This window comes from Phyllopteryx taeniolatus, chromosome 17 (genome assembly GCF_024500385.1).
Source record: "Phyllopteryx taeniolatus isolate TA_2022b chromosome 17, UOR_Ptae_1.2, whole genome shotgun sequence".
NCBI classification, from domain to species: domain Eukaryota; kingdom Metazoa; phylum Chordata; class Actinopteri; order Syngnathiformes; family Syngnathidae; genus Phyllopteryx; species Phyllopteryx taeniolatus.
The window spans coordinates 20,387,706-20,407,956 of NC_084518.1; the positions used below are offsets into that span (position 1 = coordinate 20,387,706).

The following is a 20,251-nucleotide window of genomic DNA, read 5'->3' on the forward strand; positions in this document are numbered from 1 at the left end:
AAAAATAGCTTTTATTTTTCAAGTCACATATCCGCTCGGTGGTCTTACTTTGGCGGAAGCTAACCGGAAGTGACCCACACTGACTTCCATCCACGCTAACTTGTCTGGAATGACATGTTTCGAGTGTCGCGTTCGCATTCCAACGTGAGTCAACAGCGAGATGTGAGCCGGCCGCGCGGGGGACTTTCTGCCTTCCCAGAACTGTCTTTTGTCACATTTTGAAAAGACTCAAAGAAAAAAAATAAATAAATAAACCCTCCGAAATGGAGCTTACCGCTTGCCCTGATGGATACAGGGCTCTCAGCACCGGCGAGCTGAGGGAGCTTTTACAAAGCGACGACAAAATGGAGCAAATCATTCGACTCAATGAGAAGGTGGGTCCATATCAGTAACAGCTTCCCCACTCAAAGTGGCTCCGGCAGTGTTTTCTGCGTTATTTGTTTTTGGCTTGAGCTGTTTTTATGTGGGACAACAAGTGTTTTTGTTTTTGTTTTTGTTTTTTTAAATGTTTTGTTGCAGCAAATCCGCTTTATGTGGCTCGTCGATTGTCTGCGTGGCGGGCGGTCGATTTATTTTTTATTTTTAATAACATACACAACAAATTAAGTCATAAATTAGTAGCTAAGATTGAATTGAACTCAAATTGTTTTTTCCATTGAGCATTCTTGTTTATTTATCACACCTACCTAGAAACCCCCATATTGTACACTGCTATGCCGGATAACCCCTTCCCTCGTCTTTGTGGCTTAATGCCGAACCCCGTTTAAAACGTCTCCCCGTTTTTGACCCCTTATTTCTCGTATGTCCCTTTGACAAATTTGACCACATTTCAATAAACACACTTTTTGTAATCTATGATACAATTCGGCATTGTTTCAAATCATTCATAAGTTGTATTTCGACCGAAATTCCAACTTTCAGAGCTGCATGTTCGCCCCCTCAAACATGACCCTGAGTGGCGCAAGGAAACGCGTCCATTTCGGACTAAAAGTGTTCTTAATCGGCGTTGTGTCTCGTCATGATGTATCGCACCCATGCCGAATTAAAGAGTGTTGTTGGAACTGTTTACAACCACCGTCATTTGGATGAAAGCCTACGCACAGCTTTGCGGTTTAAAGCGATGAATTAAAAACCGTGCACTGTGTCAATGGAGTTCCGCGCGCATTGCGGCACATGCCAGAGAGCGTTCTGGTTTCTGGTGACCTTACTGGCGTCCAGGGATCGTCTTTGTCATGCACACTATGCATATTACACCAGGGTAACGATTACATACTGTTCATGTTCCAAGAATATCCTCAAAATCGTCTCTATTTCAAATGATAAATTACATATCTTTTCAAAATGTGTTAACATACTGTCTGGCATTATTAAATAAATGATTTAATGCTTCATCGATGTTTCAGAGAAAAGGGAAAGTGTATTTTTTTTTTTTATGTTTGACACCACTTGTTTCTTATTAAAAACATCTATGAGTAGTTTTTAGTATTTAGTATGTATGATTGTATTTACTTTTTCGAGATTCCCCCATGACCATTCAAAGACCAGCTGCATGTTTCTGTGCAAATGTGGTGGCTATACAGACAGTTCTCGGGACTGTTTCAAATCCCTGTGAACACTGTTACAACTCCATCCATCCATTTTCCATACCGCTTATCCTCAATAGGGTTGTGGGCGTGCTGGAGCCTATCCCAGATGACTCTGGGCGAGAGGCGGGGTACACCCTGAACTTTGAAAATTAGGCTTCAAAGTCGTGAAAAACAAAAATGGATGCTACTTAATCTAGCATCTTTCTTATAGCTACAGATAACTACTTGTGTGAGCTGTGAAAATTTATCCGGTGGCTAGAATATGTATCACACTAGATTCACATGCCACAACAATGAGGGGCTCTCACTTTAGTGGACACACTAGTCAATACACTGGCTGTCCTGACAGACATTTTTTTGCCCCCTGGCTCTCCCACCTTCTCTCTGTGAAGTGCGCACACTCATGGCCTACAATGAGGCGCTCTAAAGCAGCCACAGTGGCGGAATATCCAAATGGAAGATGCATTTTCGGGGTGTAGACGTAGCTAGCTGCACGTCGCAATTGGGCTGGATAACCGCTGATGCGAATAAAGGCACTCAAATATTTACATAGTGCGGCATGGACGACTCCAGTGCGTCACGAGGCACCAGTTTAGCCAAGCCCCCAAATCAGGAAAACTGAAATGGTAAAACACTATATTTCCACAATTCAGTACTGCACAGTTATCAGTCTTTTGATTTTTTTAGCCATTATAGTCAAACATGTACAATGTATTTAGAAAAAAAATCTCTGACTTTACAGGTTTTTAAGTTGATTAAATCGACTATCCTTGATGCCTTACCCCTGAGGACGCATTATTAATTAAGACCAAAGTGCTGAGTTTACTGCAAAAGCCGTCACTTGTTTGTTAAATCCTGGGCTTTCTTACTGAAAGGATGCGACATTTGACACCAGGCCGCAAAGAGGATTCCAGTGAATGTGGACCTCAGACATTGTTGGGGTCCGTCCAAACGCGCACAAGTCAGCGGGATGCCTGTGATGTAAATTTAGTCCCGCGGCCCCGCGGGGTGTTTGGCGTGACCCGGCAGGCTTTGTCGGCATACAGCAAGCAGCACCGGCTGGACTGGCCCCGGAAAACAAGTACACGTGAATGATGCCCTTCCACCATGTTGCTTCTTTGTGTGTGGTCTGGGAGCCAAAGCCACAAGCACGCATGGGTTCATCTGCGTAGCTTCTTGGGCCTCTTTTGAACAGCTCTACTTGCTATTGGACAGCGTGCTTCTAGGTTCAAGTTCTCTGGAAATTAGTCCAAACCCAAATCTGCCTCAGTCGGTTTTGTAACCGCATCTTTTCAGATTCTCAGGACTAAATGCTTAAAGCCAAGTGCTTAATGACTGAGCGTCTTCTAGTTATTAGTACAGTGGTACCATGAAATATGAGTGGCCTAAGTTTTTCGAGTTGTGAGCAGTCGTTTGTTTTTTTTTAAATGTATTTTGCTTTATGTTGTCAACATACGCCAATGCTCGAATGAAGTGGTGAAAAAGAAATTAAGCAATTAACTTAGTGACTGGCAGCCATTTTCAAGGCAGAGTTCCCCATATTGCCAGCGGTTTTAGAGCAATTTGTCAGGACCCTAGTTTTTTTCTGCTTGTTTGGTCAATAACTGCTCTCCAATCTGCGTTTTTCCCGATCCAAAAGACTAAGTCTTGAAACCAAAGTCCTTAGTAACTGAGCTGCTGTAGTTTTTCCTTCGTTCGTTTTGCCATTTGAGCAAAAACAGGCTAAACGTGGCAGTTTGCTACTACTAATTCAATCTCCATTTGATCTAGGCAAGTGGCACGCTTCATTTATCTGGAGATAATAGCATTATGCAAAGTGACTCGGTCATCATGATTCACGATGATGAATCATTGCCTCTTCCGTTTATTTTTTTTAATTTATTTTTAGCTGTATTGAAAACCAACTGTGTTGTTATTTAATAGCCCAAAGCTTTAATTATGCGAAGCATCAATGGATTGGCTACAAGCCTCAGGAGAGAGACTGCTTTGTCAAGTCTGGTCCCCCCTTGACATCCCAGCCCATTTTTTAAAATATGAGTGATCCTGACGGGAAAATCGTGCTCACTCCTCTTATAGTTTGGGGCGTACTCCAGATGATCAGCGCAGCTTTCATAGAACCAAAACTGACTTTTGATGGGCAGCGTGGTGCCAAATAGGGCTGAAACGATTCATCGAATAACATGAATAAATTATGCAGGGATCATTTTTCCACGCGGATTAATGTTACCGCATACTCTTGCATCACTCAGTGTTGAATTAAGTTGGCACAATGGTGGCTAGCCAGGAGGAAAGACTCCGTAAGAGACGGAGAAAGTCCAAAGTTTGAGTCTATGATCACCAACACAAGGTATTGGTGTTAGCTAATTTAATATGGCCTACCAATGCTAGTTAGAACGTATTGAAATGCCCCCACAAATGGTCAAACGTTGACACAGCCGCTGGTGCACTTTCAATCGCTTTAATGAACAAACGGTACAAAATAAACATGTAATAAGCAATTCACACACAAGCTGCCACGGCCATAACTGTCACCAAGGCATTCAACTGGCTAACGGTTAGCCAGTTGACATCTAGCTGCTAACCTGAGCCAACAACGAACTCACTACACTCTCATTCGCTGACGTACACGTCACTCACCAGGGCAGGCCCCGCCTTCTAAAGCCACACACACTCAATGTCACAGATACTACAACGTAGGAAGTGATGATGACGACCCCATATCGACAAACTACTACCTGCACCTCACATGCACTTGATTTTATTGTGTGTCGGTGTTGTTGTTTAATAATGTAATTGTTTTTATCTGATTAATCAATCGGATAATAACACTTCACACTTAAATAATAATAATATTCGATAGCTTCTGCCCTTGTGTGTACCCGACTTTAGTGAAATAAATTTGTCCAGTCTGGTATTTGTCTGAAAATAAATTGTGTTCAAGTGTGTTTTTTTTGTTTTTGTTTTTTTTCCTTCCCCTCTGTGTGTGTCTCACTGAGGCTTGAAAGCACTGCATCTCGACAAACGGGTGGGCGCTACGGGTAACCATTTTCAAAAAGAAGCTCTTTAGCTCCCCAAGACAGAATTCACTGACGATTATATATGGCTGTTTCCAAGACAAGACGGACGACTTAAACGTCCGCGGACTACAACAATGCGGCTCATCATTATCATCCCGGCAGGCTCCTACGATCCCTCTGGGTGTCATCTTTCAGTGTTTGCTAAATCCAAACAAAACTCCCCGGGCAGTTATAGTCAGATAAGCCCCAGCATGAACTGACATGACCATGAAGAACTGTGATGCGTTTATCTTTCTCCACACTGGAGAAGTTGAGAATAAACTACAAAATGTCTGAATTCTGGAGCTTTTGAAATTACTTCATTCACCCTTTTGGTGACCTATAAAAAAAAAAACAACAACAAAAAAAACCCCAAAAACAAAAATAAAATAAAAATATACAAGGCAGATGCGCCGCACCTCTCCAGAAACTGCCTTTGGGGTTTTTTGTGAATCTTAGGGAAGAAACTGATCTAATGAGTTAGACACTAATCACTTTTATTACAGCGGTGTTCGGGACTGCATTGTACAACCATAAAGTGAATGCGTTTTAATAATTCATGCTGTTGGCTTGCAGATATCCTTGACATCCATTAATGTACTAGTACCCACTAGGGCTGCAACGATTAATCGAATAACTTAAATAATTCGATTACAAAAAAAGGTCGAAGCAAAATCTCTGCCTCGAAGCGTCACAGTGATCACTTTTCCACATGGACTGATGTTACTACAGTCAGACGCGCCAGTCCAAATAGAAACAAGTTGGCGCGATGTTGGCAAGAGGGCATATAGACAAAATGCCCAAAATTTGGGATTATTTCACACTTAAAAAAAAAAAAAAAAGAGTATAACAAAGTAGATTGTGTTCACCTGCACCAAATACCTGCATCTCACGTGCATATTTTGTGTTGGTGTTGTTGTTAAATAATTCAAAATATATTTTTATCCAATTAATCGATGGGATAATCAGTAGAATAATGAATTCTATAGCTGCAGTCTGAGTCACTAGTAGTCAAATATTGAAGGCAAGGCGCGTACTAATACATTGACCTTAGACTGGATATCAAAATTCTCAAATGACTTTCGATATTGCCGTTTGTCCTCACTACTTGGACAGCTGCATGTTAAAGCAAAACTGTGCACTATAGTTGACAACTGTGTGCAACTTGATTCTTTTTTTTTTTTCTAATTGAATTATTCGAGTTATTCGGTTAATTCAGTCCTATGTGGGTAAAATACGTAAAACTGTTTATTTTAATAATAAAATAATAATACATTTGTCAATGTTATAATATTTTATCTAATTATTATTCAATAATTCAAATGAAAAAAAGACAATAAAAACGATAAATGTGTATAAATGAACGAGTGTCACTCCAGCTATTGATAGAAGTTTAGTCCAAGTATATAGGTGTAATATTTTAAGAGGCGCAGTAAGACTCATGGAGCAATCTGGGTGCCGGATGTTGAAAGTATCGCAGTTTAGCTTTCAGCGTTATCAGTGGCGTTTGGAGTCAGTTTCCTTTGTTCCACACTCTGCTAAACAAAAGGATGTCGCTTGTTTCCTGACAAAAAAACGTCTCCTTTTATTCGGATTAATGGCGGCAAACAGCATGGCATGGAATGTCTTGACTATTTGGGAAGACGTCAAAGCACTCCTTTCAATGCGTCACGTGTGTCCTTCAGTCAAAACACCCTTTCCATCCCCTGCCTCATATGTAAGGCACGCACATAAAGCGCAAAGCCAGCAAGCCCGCCTGCCCACCTGATCCCAGTTTGTAAAAATAAACCCACCATCAAAGTAGAAACCATCTTTTCAGGAATGCCGTTATGTAGCCCAGTGTAAGGTCCATCTACTAGTATTAGGCTTTCCATAAATGTAAATGTATTGGCTTTAAAGCCGTTTGAAATAAGCTACTTCAATCCAATTCAATTCCAGGTATTTGGCACTTTCTCAATTGTGCAGGTATAACCCGTAGTGAAATGCTTAATTCCATTAGCAGTGTATAAAACCATTACAACAACGACTTGTGCCGTGCTTCCAGTTTCAGGAGCTTCAAGTGGACAGGGAGATGATGCTGGCCTCCAATCGCAGCGTGGCCGAGGACAGTCTGGCCCGGCAGCCCCGCCTCAATAACGGCAGACTCCAGTTGGCGGAGAAATATCGGGAGCTGTCCAACCTGGCGACCATGTGCTGGGAAAAACAGAGTCAGCTTGGTGAGTTTAACCCCGGGCCCAGAGACCAGACAGACAGACTGGGGGCTGGGACGAAGGGGTGTTTTTTTAATTATTTTTATTCCGTATTAGGTGCCAGAGGAATAGTGTCAAGAATTGGGAGACATTTATATCCGTCAACATTTATATCCGTTTACTGCCACGATTAAAATATTCACCGAGTACATTTTTCAACGGGTAGAAGAGGTGGAAAAGGGTCTCGCCCAGCTTGTCTGTGACATTTAAGTTTGTAAACCACTGTAATGAGTAACAGTTCCCTGTAAATGATGGTGTTACATGTCTTTGGATTTGAGATCAGCACAGATTTGTTAGTAGGGGATAAAGATTATGGGGGTGAATCTCAGCTTGTCACATCAATAGTGAGGGAGAGAAATGCCAAAATGTTGGAAGTCGGACCAGTTTAGGCACGAGCAGAGTACTTACATATCTGTATGCTACAAATGGAGTATGTGTTGCGGTATATAGTAAAAGGTGTGTTTTGTGATCGTGAGAAAAGATGACGCAGTTCATCGAGAGCCATGCGGTGAGTCAGCGTTGCTTACGGCGCGTTTCTCTGGAAATCGATGATTATTTTGCCATCGAAAGCCCTTTCTCAGTCTTGTTTTATGTTTATAGTTTGAGCTGTCACAAAAGCAAAAAAAATAAAAAATAAAAATGAGCGAAGCTGCTAGCTGCATTTAACTGCCATACGTTAGTCACTTGTGAGACAAAATAAGTGTTTCACGCGCCCGCATATGACAAAGTTGAATGGAATCCCTTTTGACTCGTGACTGTGACACCCTGACTGTGCGTTTGGCAAAACTGGAAGTCTCTCGTCAGCCTTTGAGAAAAACTTGGACTTTGAGACAATTGCTGGGCAAAAAGCCTCAGCGTGGCTCTGGAGTTTGGTCATGGGAACCAAATGGTGGATATCAAATACCAGCAGGAAGCCCGCCACAGTTGTCAAGGAATTTACAGGGGTGAAAGGGGGCCTCGTTTCGCTTTTTCCGGGGCAGCTCCAGATGATGTGCCCCTTAAACTTCATCCCTAAATTCTAAGCCTTGTGGACACACCGGAGAAAATCTTGTCAGTGTAGGAGCCACGCCGACAGCAGGTGATAAACTAAATCCTTACGACTTCATTTCCAGAGGAACTTTTCAGTGCTGCTTATTTATTAGCCTTGAAAAATCAGCACAGTTTTTTTTGACTTCTCTCATGAAAATAATTTGGCCCTATCTTCCAGCCAAGGATGAAAAGTTTGGCATATTTCTTGAGCTTCCGATGTGTGTGCGTGTGTGTGTGTGTGCAGGTGTGTGTCTGTGTGAGAGTGCATTGCGCAGACACAATCCCACATGGCAGTATGAGAGGGGGGGGTTTGTCCTTCCTCTGCAAAGCATCTGAATCTCATTTGGGCAACAAGGGGGTCAGACTGGAGAAGGACAGGCTAGACTGGGCTAGTGGTATGATGGAATGTACAGGGTGACTCCGGATCCTTAAAAATGTCAAAAATTCTGGCTTTGAGAGGAAGAGGGGAATTGGGCCGAATTTGAGCTCGGATGTCTCTGAAAGATTTTCCTGACTGGCACTGTTTTCTGAGCAGATCGGGAGGGGAAAAAAAATCACTCTTACACCCCACCCCACGGGATCATCGCTCAGGATAGTCAAGTCAAGTTTATTTATATAGCCCGTAATCACAAAAGAGTCTCAAAGGGCTTCTGCAAGCTCACGGTTCACAAAGATCAGTGACGCGCTGTAGGTAGACGCCTCCGGGGAAGTGGTTCTTCTCAGGACCTGTCCTGGCCAGCCGATGCAGAATCCCTAAAAGCACCGCCTCCAGGGAAGTTGTTCTCCTCAGATCTTGTCCCGGTCGGTCGATGTAGAAGAAGCCTCACTTCGATTATCGCCACCTAGCCCCCTTTCCCAGCAGGAGAGCAGGTGGGGAGGGGAGAGGAGACGCGGCAGTAAAACAGACTGAAATCCCAATGTCAAGGGGTATGGCAGGGCGAGAGGCTAATTACACACTAGATCTGGTTTGACCAAATGCAAACATGTAAAAATAAGGCTTAAATCGGAATTTAAACATTTCTACATAGGTAGCAGCTCTAATTCCCGCTCTGATATCTTTCAAAAACATCCAATTATCTGGTGTTCTGTGACTTTGATTGCAAGGGAGGAAAAATACTCAATTTTGGCCAAATTGTCAGTATGTGTGTCCACAGTTTAAGTAATATTTAACAATTTTAACATTTAGGATCGTCCTGCTTGACAGTTTTCCGAGCAGATCCCAGAGGAAAAATCACTCATAACACACTCCACACCACAGGATAATCTTTCCCAGACATCAGACAGTTGGGCCTTTTGTCAACTTTGATCAATCTTGGCCTCATATCAACTTTGTGTTCAGTTAAACAGGTCCAGATTTGTGACTAAATTGAGACCAGATCATCATTAATACAGACAGTGTTCATACTTTTTGTCACATTTTTGTTTGTTGCTGTCTTGTGAGAATTTCTCACATGTCAAATGGGTGCCCTAGGCTCAATAAAGGTTGGGAAACACGGCCTTAGACAACGAAGCCTTTCAAGAAGCCTATCATCAGACCACAAGCACAATACCCCTGAATTGTCATTTTCAAGCTCAGGTATCCCTTTTTTTGTGTGCCTGGAGCGAAACACTGGGCGCTTGTCAGATAAGGTGCTCGCTGTTGGTCCTGTGACGCATGTATCTTTGGTGTCTTATGTCTTTCAGTCTCTGTTAGCTGTTCCACACATAGCCGCTGCACATGGATGCAGGCTTCAATCACCCCCACTTTCATAAATTCGCCTTGACATTTTTTCTATGATTTAACAAGTTCGCCGAGCCAATTTTAGCGGAATCGCCCTTGACTTTTTACTTATTTATCTTTAGTATCTGGAAGCTGGGCAGCGTTATGTTTTGTCTGTGGACTGTATGAACGTTTGATATGTTTGAAATGTCCTCGGCTTCACGACGACTGTAGCCTTGCGATGACAACGAGACGCCGCATCGTTTGCATCTTTCCTTTTAATCTCCTTTAATCCCCGCGTCAATGTCTCCCAGCCACTCAATGGGAGGAAATGATCTCCTCATGACAGAAACAATGCAGTCGCAATTAGGTTAGCGCGAAGCTAACTAGACTAAAAGATCTAAAACATCCATCAACACGACTTGTGACGCTGGGTGTGGTCGGGGACTACAGATGAAAACTAGCCTTCTGGCTAATTCTGGCTTTTTTAACCATGTGTACTTCATGTGTTTTATGAAATTGCATTGTCCCCTTTCAAAAATAAACTGATGATGAAAAAATAAACTGATTTGTTTTTAGCCATCATCACACACTCCACTGGCTAAGAACGGATGTTTTTTATTTTTTAATGGTTGTTCCTTCTGAGAAACAAGAATTCCTGTGACTGCAGTACAGAGTCCACATTGTTCAGGACTTTCTCGATTTCACAACAGCTTTACACACTTTGATGCAAATGTTAACAATTCAAGATGTCCAATGATGAAGTGTTTCACCGTTTTGCCAGGAGGTTGCTTAAGCGGGGTACAATCATACCGACAATTGGGCCAAATGTGAGCTTTTTTTTTTTTTTTTAAAGGTCCGACGTGACCGCCAGTGTGCATAGGGGCTTCGCGCTGGCGAGGCCGTGTTAGAGCGTCTCGTTGTCACAGCGTGGAAAAGCCCTGGGATGACCCGCGGGATATATTCCAGCCACTGGAGGCACACTGTACAGTAATCAGTATCAAGGAAGTATGTTAAAGTGATACAAATCTCAACTGAGAGATGGGCCTTGTATGTCAAAGAGGAGGTCAATTTAACCTGGGTTGTTATGGAGAGTTTTTGCGACATGTGCATAGATGGTAAATTAATTTTATTTATTTTTTTCAAATTAAATTATCTGTAAGCTGTTTATATTTAAGGGGAGTGTAAAATGAGTTTAAAATGATATTAAAGTGTGTTGGGATCCTAGTTTGTATGGCTTAATCAATCTAGGCAATTGTAAAGAATTACTTGCAGTTCTTTGCTATTCAATGCAGAGTTCGGTCCCTATTACAATATTTCTGTCATGTAGAGAGAAATTGTCAGTGTCAGAAAATTGATTTCGTCGACACGTTCAGAACCCCCCGCCCCCAAGTCTTGAGTTGAGAGCATTGTGCAGCAACAGGAAGACGGTGAGAACCACAGGAAATAAGCAGTATGGAAATATCGAGGAGACACCATGTGTGCAGCGGCCTTGCCCAAAGCACATTACCCACATGTCGGACAACAATCACCCTTGCCGCCCTTTTGATGCGAAAAAACGTTTCGAGGTAGACACAGTTGTTCTACTAGTGTGCTCTAGTCATTCTACTAGTGTGTTGAATTGTCAGGACAAAGAGCATAGTAGTTCATGGACCTGAAGCTGGATATTGAAGATATGCAGTAAATGCTCAAATGGTTTTTACCGCTTCAGTCAGTCAATCCCATGCTCGACAAGATCCCATCTGTGATTACATATATGTATTTATTATAACCAATTTGTGGATAATCCGCTGCAGATCACTCGCCGCAATGTTCAGTTGCCTCTTGATTCCTCTCAGACGCTATGGTAAAATTGTCAGCTTTTGTGGGGGAATGGAAGAATCGTATGAGTCATTAAAATGGAGGCGTCTCAGTCTTCTGCAGTTTCCAGCTGGCACGTTCTCGCAACACCATGAATTATGATGAAAGCACAAGCTTCTACTTTTGTGTTAAAAGAGAAGACGCTAACATAACTGCATCCGTTATAAACAATGGCACCTTCACTTACGACGGGCACGTCTCATGTAAGTGAGTGACTGTATACCCCACCCCATATAAGTTGTAGCTGATCAGAAGCTAACATGAGCATCCAGCAAAACTCAGTGCAGCTCTGCTTACCCTGTGTGACGCCATCACTGGCTAATTAAGCCATATCCGCACTCCAGAGACCCAACTACAGTGGTGTCTTGAGATTATGAGTGACCCTACTTACTAGTTTTTTTTTTTCGAGATACAAGGCATCATTTGGCCATTTATTTTATTTTATTTTTTTCTTTGACTTGCGAGCAAAAATCTGAGGTACAAGCACCGTATGGTGTCAACGAACTCACTTCGCAACAAGCCAAAGTTTGGCAGCTGCTTCATGCTCCCTATTTCCATTCCCAGTTGAAGTTTACTGTCAAACTAAACAAAATGAGAGAATTACTACATGCTTTGCCTTACAGTCTGTTTAGCTTAATGCTAAAAAACAACGCAAAACGCCATAGACAGGCAACAAATAGCATCTGCGTCTTATAACCATTTAGCCAATGAACATTTGTACCCAAACGGTGAAGCAAATCATGTAGACAGACAATATTACTATATTACTGCAGCTGACTGAGTGAGTTGTGAAACTCTTCGTTTCTGTCTGTGTTTGTAATGTATTACCCCCAGATGGTCAAGGTGTGTAACGCATAATGTCCATTCAATTGAAGTACAAAATGTTTAATTCTTTGTGTTTTTCATTATGTCTTTACTGTATGATTTTATAAATTACAATATCACAGAGTGCTATTGTTCAAAACACGTTACAAATTGTTTTGATTTTTTTTGAGGCACGCCGGAACAGATTAAGGGCATTTCTTTTCAATTCAATGGGGAAAGAGGATGTGACGGATTAAACTTGTATAAAAAGGCACAGCTGTATTTGTAGACAAATTGTCAAATTTCTCACTCTGAACAAAATTCTTCACGGTTTTAAATTACATTATTTAATGTGGCTATCGGTTGTACAGTCGTACACCTCGCCAGCCTCATTAGTTGATTGTAGTCATCTTACTATTTGTGATTGTGTTTATTGTGACGGTGAAAGATAAAAATAGCTTATGTGGCAGCTTTGGGCCTACCTGCCGCCTCGGCATTTCACACAAGGCGTTTTTCCCCCCACTCTTCCTCCCCATCGTTTCATTTCTGATGCTTGATATCATCTTCCTGACAGAAAGAGTTAATCCATCACGATCGCAAACAAATTGCAAAGTGTGACACCATGATGCGTGCACTGGCCTCCCCCCAGGTCCAATTCCCTTCCCGTACCGAATGTAGGTCACGTTTCAGCTGCCGTGGGAGTGCTTGTTTTCCCAGGCTGCCAACTCACGTTTACATCCCTCGTCTCTAAACAAAACGTCTGCAACGTGCGGTTGTCGGACAAGGGTGCTACCATTTTTATGCACGCCTGCTTGCTTTTCCGACGTACATTGGATGTGATGTGACACCATGGATTATTCACGCTGAGGCGTGGGTGTTAAAAGAAAGCACAACCATTGCGTAGAACATATTTTTAAAGGAAAGTGGATGAAAAAGATAACGACTTAAGATTGATTTTGTAGTCGAAGAAAGTCGAGTCGAAGTCAGTCAATTGATTACATCGTTGATGTGGACCAGTTTCGCTTTGACATATTTTTACAACCAGTAATTGTAGCAGATGAGTAAATCAAAAAAAATGTGCAATTGGAAATGGAGATTAGCGATTAGTCAACTTCAAGCTTTAATCAGTCCAACCGCTACATCATAGTTTTGGTTTCCCTCAGAGAGCTATTATGACTGTGAACACAGTAAGTGTGTAGTCACCTCATCTTATTACATATACCCAATGGCCCCTGGATTTCATTATTATATTTTTAACAACAAATTCATTTTGAAATCAAAAGTCATGCTAAATTGTGAAAACCAAATCTAAATACAGTGAACCCCACATATTTGCAATTTGGCATTCACAAATTCACCTATTCTCAGAACCCATCCCCCGTTATTGGCAGGTTTTTTTTCCTGTTAATTCTCTTATATAATATAATTTTTTTTCAGTTATTTCTTTTTTTTTTCATTTTTCTTTTACATTTTTTTTTCATTTTTGGTTATTTTCTTTTAATTGGGGGGAAGCAACCCTGAAAAGTCTTATTGGCGGTTTTCTCATCCCGTATTCAAGAAGTGTTTGGATTTAAATAAAAAAACAATTATTTATTATAATTATTTTCCGCAAATAGCGGGCGACCACTGTATGAGTACATTGAGTTACAAGCTTGGTGACGGTACGAATAAGTCAAGGTACCACACTGTATTTTGAATTAGAGGTCCCGCCGTGTCTGGCTGGCTGACAACACCTGACAGCTTTGTGTTCATGTGCGCTCAGTCGCTCACACCCATAATACTATAAATGTGAATAATTTATGTTCCTCTCTAATATAATAAAGATGCAATGAGTCACATCAAAAAGACGAAGGAGGCAGCTGCTCACAAATCATGCTCGCCCTGAAAACACTTTGTGCGTCGCGTCACTGCGCAGAGGGGCGGGGGCGGCTTTTGAAGCTTTTCGGGGTGTGGTTTAATGGACGTTCACACGCAGTTAGATTGTTTTTTTGCCTCAAAATGGTACCAGAAGGACGAGCTGATGAAGACTAATCCGTACGCGATTATATGAATCATCCGGATAAATGCGCTACCGGGTTGCTTGTCATGAACATGCCTGACCCGGCTAACTTTAAGGCGTCTCTTGTCCCTTGAAGGAGCGTTGTGACATCCACATTTAAGTCCCACGGGTCAGACTGGGTTCATCGCCGGCCGGGGGGATGTTTGGGGGGGGGAGTGCAAATAAAGGTCACTTAATCGACTCTAATAACGCAAAGCCTGTCCCCCGCGGTGGATCTTTACCAAGCAAGCGAGCGAATCCTCATCATTAAAACCTCTGATGTAGTTTGTAATTCAAATTTTGTAGGGTCATTTTACGTGAGTAAAAACTGAAGCATTATTTTTTTTTTTCTATTGCTCTGTCAGAAATGTTCACCACTGATTCAAATGAAATTTTTTTACAACAGTTTTATCGTGTTAAGACGGAAACATTTTTACAATTCAAGAAATTTTTAGATACTAGTTTTCAAACGTTATAAATGGAACATATTTAAAACGGTCCTTTTAAGGTGTCCACTGTGTATGGATACAGTTACATGATTAGGGCGTGGGGGTGGGAGGGGGTGGGGGTGTTGTGTCAATGAGCAGATGGCGTGAAAATGACTATCCAGTCCAGTGTGACGTGGGAACAAATTTCCTCTCTTGTGGTTTTCTCTGTGACTCGACAAGGGGGGAAGGGGCGAGGGGGGGCGGGGGGAGTCATCGTGCCTGGCATTCATTTTCACATTATCTTTACCCTTGCAGGAACCCGAGTCCAGAAGCACAGCTTGCAGAGCGCCCAGAACCTCCTGCAAGAAGAGATGGCACGCGCTGAGGAGAACTCAGAGGTACAAAACAAAAAAAAGATCAAGGGAAGCTTCTTTTTACGAACAAAAGGAGTGATTTACACACGCCACATGCTTCCACCCCCCACCACACGAAGCTCCGATCAATATGGAATCACTCGAACACCCACTGATTGATGCCGCAAAATGAGCAGCCAGGCAACAAATAACACATTGTTCTCCCTGCACCTTTTCCTCATTTTCCGGAGATTCTCTGACTAGAGCTGATGCAGTGGATGTAATATCTTGTGTCCTGTGGCTATTTGGTCTGATCTCAGCCATGGGAGATGAAGCGGCTCGCGCTGTTGTTAAAGCTGCATAATGGCTGCAGCAATCTTCCCACATTCTTCTCTCGTTGCTGTATTCACACCCATAGCAGGGAGTTAGGAAGATTCATAAGATGAAGAATATATATATATGCATATACGAAGTGAATCACATGGCGAAAATCTGAGAATTGACGCCCCCTCACACCCCTAAAAGGAGTTTGTAATTAATTCAATCATCATAAGGCACCAACACCATGCATGTGGCATGTACATCATCATGAAACCACGTTACATAAACAACTATTCAGTAGTTAAATTATTCAACAAATCACCTTCATATGAGGCTCATCAATAGTATTAGCTAGCACACCAGCTTAAATAACACACTAGCACAAACTTGTGTGGCATCACACATGGGCAGAAACATTTACAAAAACGGTATGAAGTCATTCAACTTGTCTTTTAGCATTTACACACAAATGTTAGGGAATATAGCTGCATCCGAAGCAACGCAGACACACAGTGCCATATTTGCATTCAAGGACCGCGTGCAAAACTAGATATCTCAAAAGCAGGTGAAAAAATATAATGAATGAAACCTTATCACTTTGTCTAATGAAGGTCTGCTAGCTTAATGCTAACGTCGAATGCAAAAGACCATAGAATATGCTACATCGCGAAAATCTGCGCTACATTAATGCTTGTATTTTTCTTTTTTTTTAAATACCTATTACCTAATAAACCATTTTTAAAAATGTTATTTTATAAGGCCTCTATATTTTCACCAACTGTGCGATGACTGGCAGTGCATTGCAAATGCGATTAGCAAGTAAGTTTATTTATAGGATCTTCATTTTTCCATGAAGCCAAGTTAATTAAGATTCTCAAAGCCACTCGAGGCTGCGCTCGGCCCTCATTGGAACATGTTCGACTTTAATGAAAAGTAAAGAGATTTGCGCTGGAGTCGTTTCTTTTTTGGAGCGCCAGTGACGATAGAGCCGTTCTGAGCATTTCTTAAATCATTGTCACGACAACCATCCAATGTTCAGCGGGATCTCGTGTCGGAGGACGCAGACGCGTTCGATGGAACCCGCGACGGACGGATACTCGATGGGACCCGAACTCCCGTCCTGGGAACCCGTTCGGACGGGGAGCGCTGGGCTTTCATACGTTGCCAAAAGCAACAGTTGCTGCGCTCGGGAGCCTTTGTTAGCCGTGTACGAGTTCCGTACAGTCAATTATTCCAGCTGACAAAGTGGGCCAAAGTTCACGCGTAAACATCCTCCGCGCTTATTAAATTCTCCTACTCCTCCGAGGGGTTTGTTTGATGGATGGGACCTCCCCTTGTGGGACCGTGTTTGTCTGCTGTAGGGTTGCAAAACTGGAGGAATTTTTCAAAGTTAGAAATTTGGAACCAGTTAGAAACCACAGGATTATATCAGGAATTTACAGAATTGACGCTTCGCTCTTAATAGGGCAACTTAAATATAGTTGGGGAACATTTAGCGGCAGATAACATGGCTATCTCGCTCCGATGTTACTTCACAAAGCGGAGAGGAGCAGAGAAGTCGCTCCTCGTTTTCTGAGAAATCAGTACATTTACTGCTGTACTACATTTGGATTTTATTTAGGGGAAAAAAAATTATTGTTTTAGTTTTTTCTGTTAACTAATGTACCTACGGAGTGTGTTAAATGGAAAGTATTTCAAAATAATACATTTTAGAGCTGTAATTGCAATATAGTGATACCGCGATATGTTTTGTTATCATACTGTCAGAATATGATACCGGGCGATGCCTAGCCCGCTATGAGTGTGCCTGCGAGTGCATGAGAAATGATTGACACCTCTCAGTCACGCCTCTCATTGGTTGCTTTTCCTCGGGTGCAAAGGTTCGAGCCACACGGTGGGGCCAGAGAGGGATTCATTTATGCATTTATTTATTTACAGATCATTTCCCTCATGTACTATTGGCAGGTCATACTGACAGTTTTAACAAATATGACTAAAAGTGATTCTTTTTAAAATTGCAAACTCCCCTCTTCGCTTCCCAATGGAAATGTTCCTCCCCTCTTGCAACCGTAGTCTGTTGACGTCGTCTTCACAGGAGCTGCTGGACAAGTTCATGGAGGGGAACGTGAGGCTGGAGGACTTCTTGGACTCCTTCCAGAGCTCCAGGAGGACTTACCACATCAGGCGAGCGCAGGTGGAGAAGATGCAGGACTTGAGCAAAAGGCACACCAGCAAAGTAGGCGGAGGCGGCGAGGACGCGATTGGCAAAATCCCCGAGGAGGTGAAAGCGGATTCCGAGCGCCTCCCGGACCCCCCGCGGCCCAACGGCTACCTGGCGCAGGGCCCCCTCCGGGTCTTCCAGGTACGCTACGGCCTCACGCCGGCCATCCTGTTGCCGCATTACCCCGTTTCCCCCTCGGCCTCAGTCCCGGCCCACCGGGCCAGGACTCCCCCGCCCGAACCCCACCCACAGGGACACGTCCACGGGCCCAGCGCTCCCCTCCACCCGGTGGGACTCAGGGTGATCGGACAGCTGCCCGGGGGCTGGCCGGCCAACGGGCGGCCGGTACGATTGCAGCAGCTCTACAGGCCCAACCCCCAACAGCCCCAACCGCCCTTCCGATAGGTCGGGAACGGAAAGTAGGCGGGGCAAAACTTCTCAGAGCGGTGTTCCAGGAAAATGGACTCGACGATAGACGGCACACCATCTGTCCTAAGATGGCCGGATGTTTTCACTTGGTGGCATATTTGATTTAACAGGACAAAGTTCTCTCAAGGGCATGGCACACAAGTCTGCCTGACACTCAAGAGATCCCGGTTCGAATCTCTGTTCTGCGGGTACCGCGACTCCCACCCAGATTTGCAAAACATGCGCGTTCGATTCATTGACGACTCTAAATTGTCCGTAGGTGAGAATGTGAGTATGAATGCTCTGGAACAAACTCCGATGGGATCTGTTCCGTTTCCATAAGCAGTACAGAAAATGGACGGAAAATTCTCAAGGCGTACTTGTGGATTCCATCTCCAGTGTCTTTTTTGTGTGTGTATTTATTCGCGTAAATCCTATTTTGAATGGCTGGCTTCAAAGAGGCGCTTCAGATTCACAATATTTCTCCTCCGACGGCTCCGTTTGCAGCGCTGGAGGATTTAAGCGCGACGGGAGGAGACGCCGTCCTCGCTTTCTTGGGATTATAATAATTCTCTAATTATTCCGCCCCTCGACCAGCAAGCGATCAGAGAATGTTTACGCTGCTTTGACAAACTACTACTTTGGCGGGGGCGAAAGTGCCTTTCGGCGACCAGTGCCCGGTCGGATCCATCAGTTCTCTAATTGCGAGTCGTTGTCGTCTTCTTCTAATGAGAGACCCCGCAGGAGTGAATGCCACTGCAGAAGATTTCCTCGTGTTATTTTAGACCCTCTTAAAAATGCCCTCAAAAATTAATAATGCACAAAAATGCGACCTAGATACTCCAGCAGTGGATTCTCGCTGCGCTTAACAAAGAAAATATTGTTTCATATTGTGGAAAAGACACTCAAATCTGCAGAAGATTAAAGGATTGGGACCAATAAGGCCTCTCCGCGTAACTTCAATTTATTGTCTAATATCGTATTTCCTCAAATAGTGGCCTCTGCTCTCATAGATGCCGTACCTCACTTTACATGGCACGTCTCAAATAAATGTTTTCCACTGTGGAAAAGGTGATGTTTATTTTCTCAATTCTTTTTTTCAACATGATTATATCAGTATATTTTAAAATAATATCACTGTATATCGTTAGCCTAATAGTGTAATTTGCCCTAGTCATTTTGAACTTACGGTAACAATACCAATAAAAAGTACTGATATGCTTTTTTTTTTTATGTGTGTTGTTTGTCATTCGTCAAAGTTAAGAGTAATCCACAAAGGTTGAATCGAGGCAAGTGGACTGTTCTTGTTTGTTGAATTTGTTGCGGTTTTTTTCCCCCTTGTTTTCAAAAGATTTTCAAAAATGACATGCAATTATGCTCGTAGGCCAACAATATATGTTATTTGTTGCTGTCCAATAAAAAGTGTCCATCACCAATTTTATAATTTTTTTAAAAATTTGAAATATTTTTTGTAGTAGTATTTGAAAAATGAAGATTTAAAAAAAAAAAAAAGGGGTACAATTAAATTTTTGTTATTTATTTGGGTTTTGATTAGACAATGATATAATTATTATAAGACGTTGTAATCTACAGTCATATTTTTTATCTTTGAAAAAATGTATTTTTTAAATTAAAGATTAATATATCATTTCTGGATACATTTTGAATAACTGTCCAAATAAAGGCCTTCTATAATAATGGAGTTTCAGTGTTGTAAAAATCTTTTGAAAAAGAATGGCAAATGAAGTGATTTCTGTATGTCACGCCTGGTACTCTGTGCAGTTGCGTGGCCACCATTTGAGGAATTGCGCTTTGTGGCTTTCTAAGTACGACTAAACCAAGGTGACGCTTCCAACGAGCACTGGTGGCTGGACGCACACTTTTGTGTCCGCTCAGAAAAGGACAACTCCATTTTGTCTGCTCCACTTGTGTGTGGCGACAACAAATGCATTAGTTTGCTAAAAGTGTCTTAAGTGACAACTAAGTATTACTTTTTTTGCCTCTCTTTAATACTTGATGCTTCTGGAAAGCCCTCTGAGCGTTTAATCCATATCCTTGATATCCATCTTAAGTTTCATGTACTACTACACTCTTTGTCCTCATTGGTACGATTCAGCGCACTAGTAGAACAGCTGTCTTAATTGTAATGTTTTTACTCTACTAGTGCCACTTTTGGTCACAATTTAATTATGGTGCTGA

The 20,251-nt window shown here is 42.4% G+C and overlaps 1 protein-coding gene across 2 annotated transcripts; it reads left to right on the forward strand.

Annotated features, from left to right (window-relative positions):
* Positions 1-116: 116 nt before the first annotated feature.
* vps37d (VPS37D subunit of ESCRT-I) lies at positions 117-19,122 on the forward strand. Of its 2 annotated transcripts, none has more exons than XM_061751342.1 (4): positions 117-374; positions 6,687-6,858; positions 15,065-15,147; positions 17,497-19,122. In XM_061751342.1, the coding sequence occupies exons 1-4, from the start codon at positions 264-266 to the stop codon at positions 18,178-18,180; spliced, it is 1,050 nt and encodes a 349-aa protein (XP_061607326.1). In that variant the 5' UTR covers positions 117-263; the 3' UTR covers positions 18,181-19,122. The 2 variants fall into 2 exon arrangements, with proteins under 2 accessions (XP_061607326.1, XP_061607327.1); XM_061751343.1 differs by having other exon boundaries at positions 17,519-18,198.
* Positions 19,123-20,251: the final 1,129 nt, after the last annotated feature.

What these genes read in the sequence shown, in the direction of transcription:
- vps37d (XM_061751342.1), top strand. Translation starts at nt 264, where the DNA reads ATGGAGCTTACCGCTTGCCCTGATGGATACAGGGCTCTCAGCACCGGC. An exon ending in TCATTCGACTCAATGAGAAG is followed by an intron (nt 375 to 6,686) that starts GTGGGTCCATAT and finishes CCGTGCTTCCAG; the next exon opens with TTTCAGGAGCTTCAAGTGGA. An exon ending in GCGCTGAGGAGAACTCAGAG is followed by an intron (nt 15,148 to 17,496) that starts GTACAAAACAAA and finishes TTGCAACCGTAG; the next exon opens with TCTGTTGACGTCGTCTTCAC.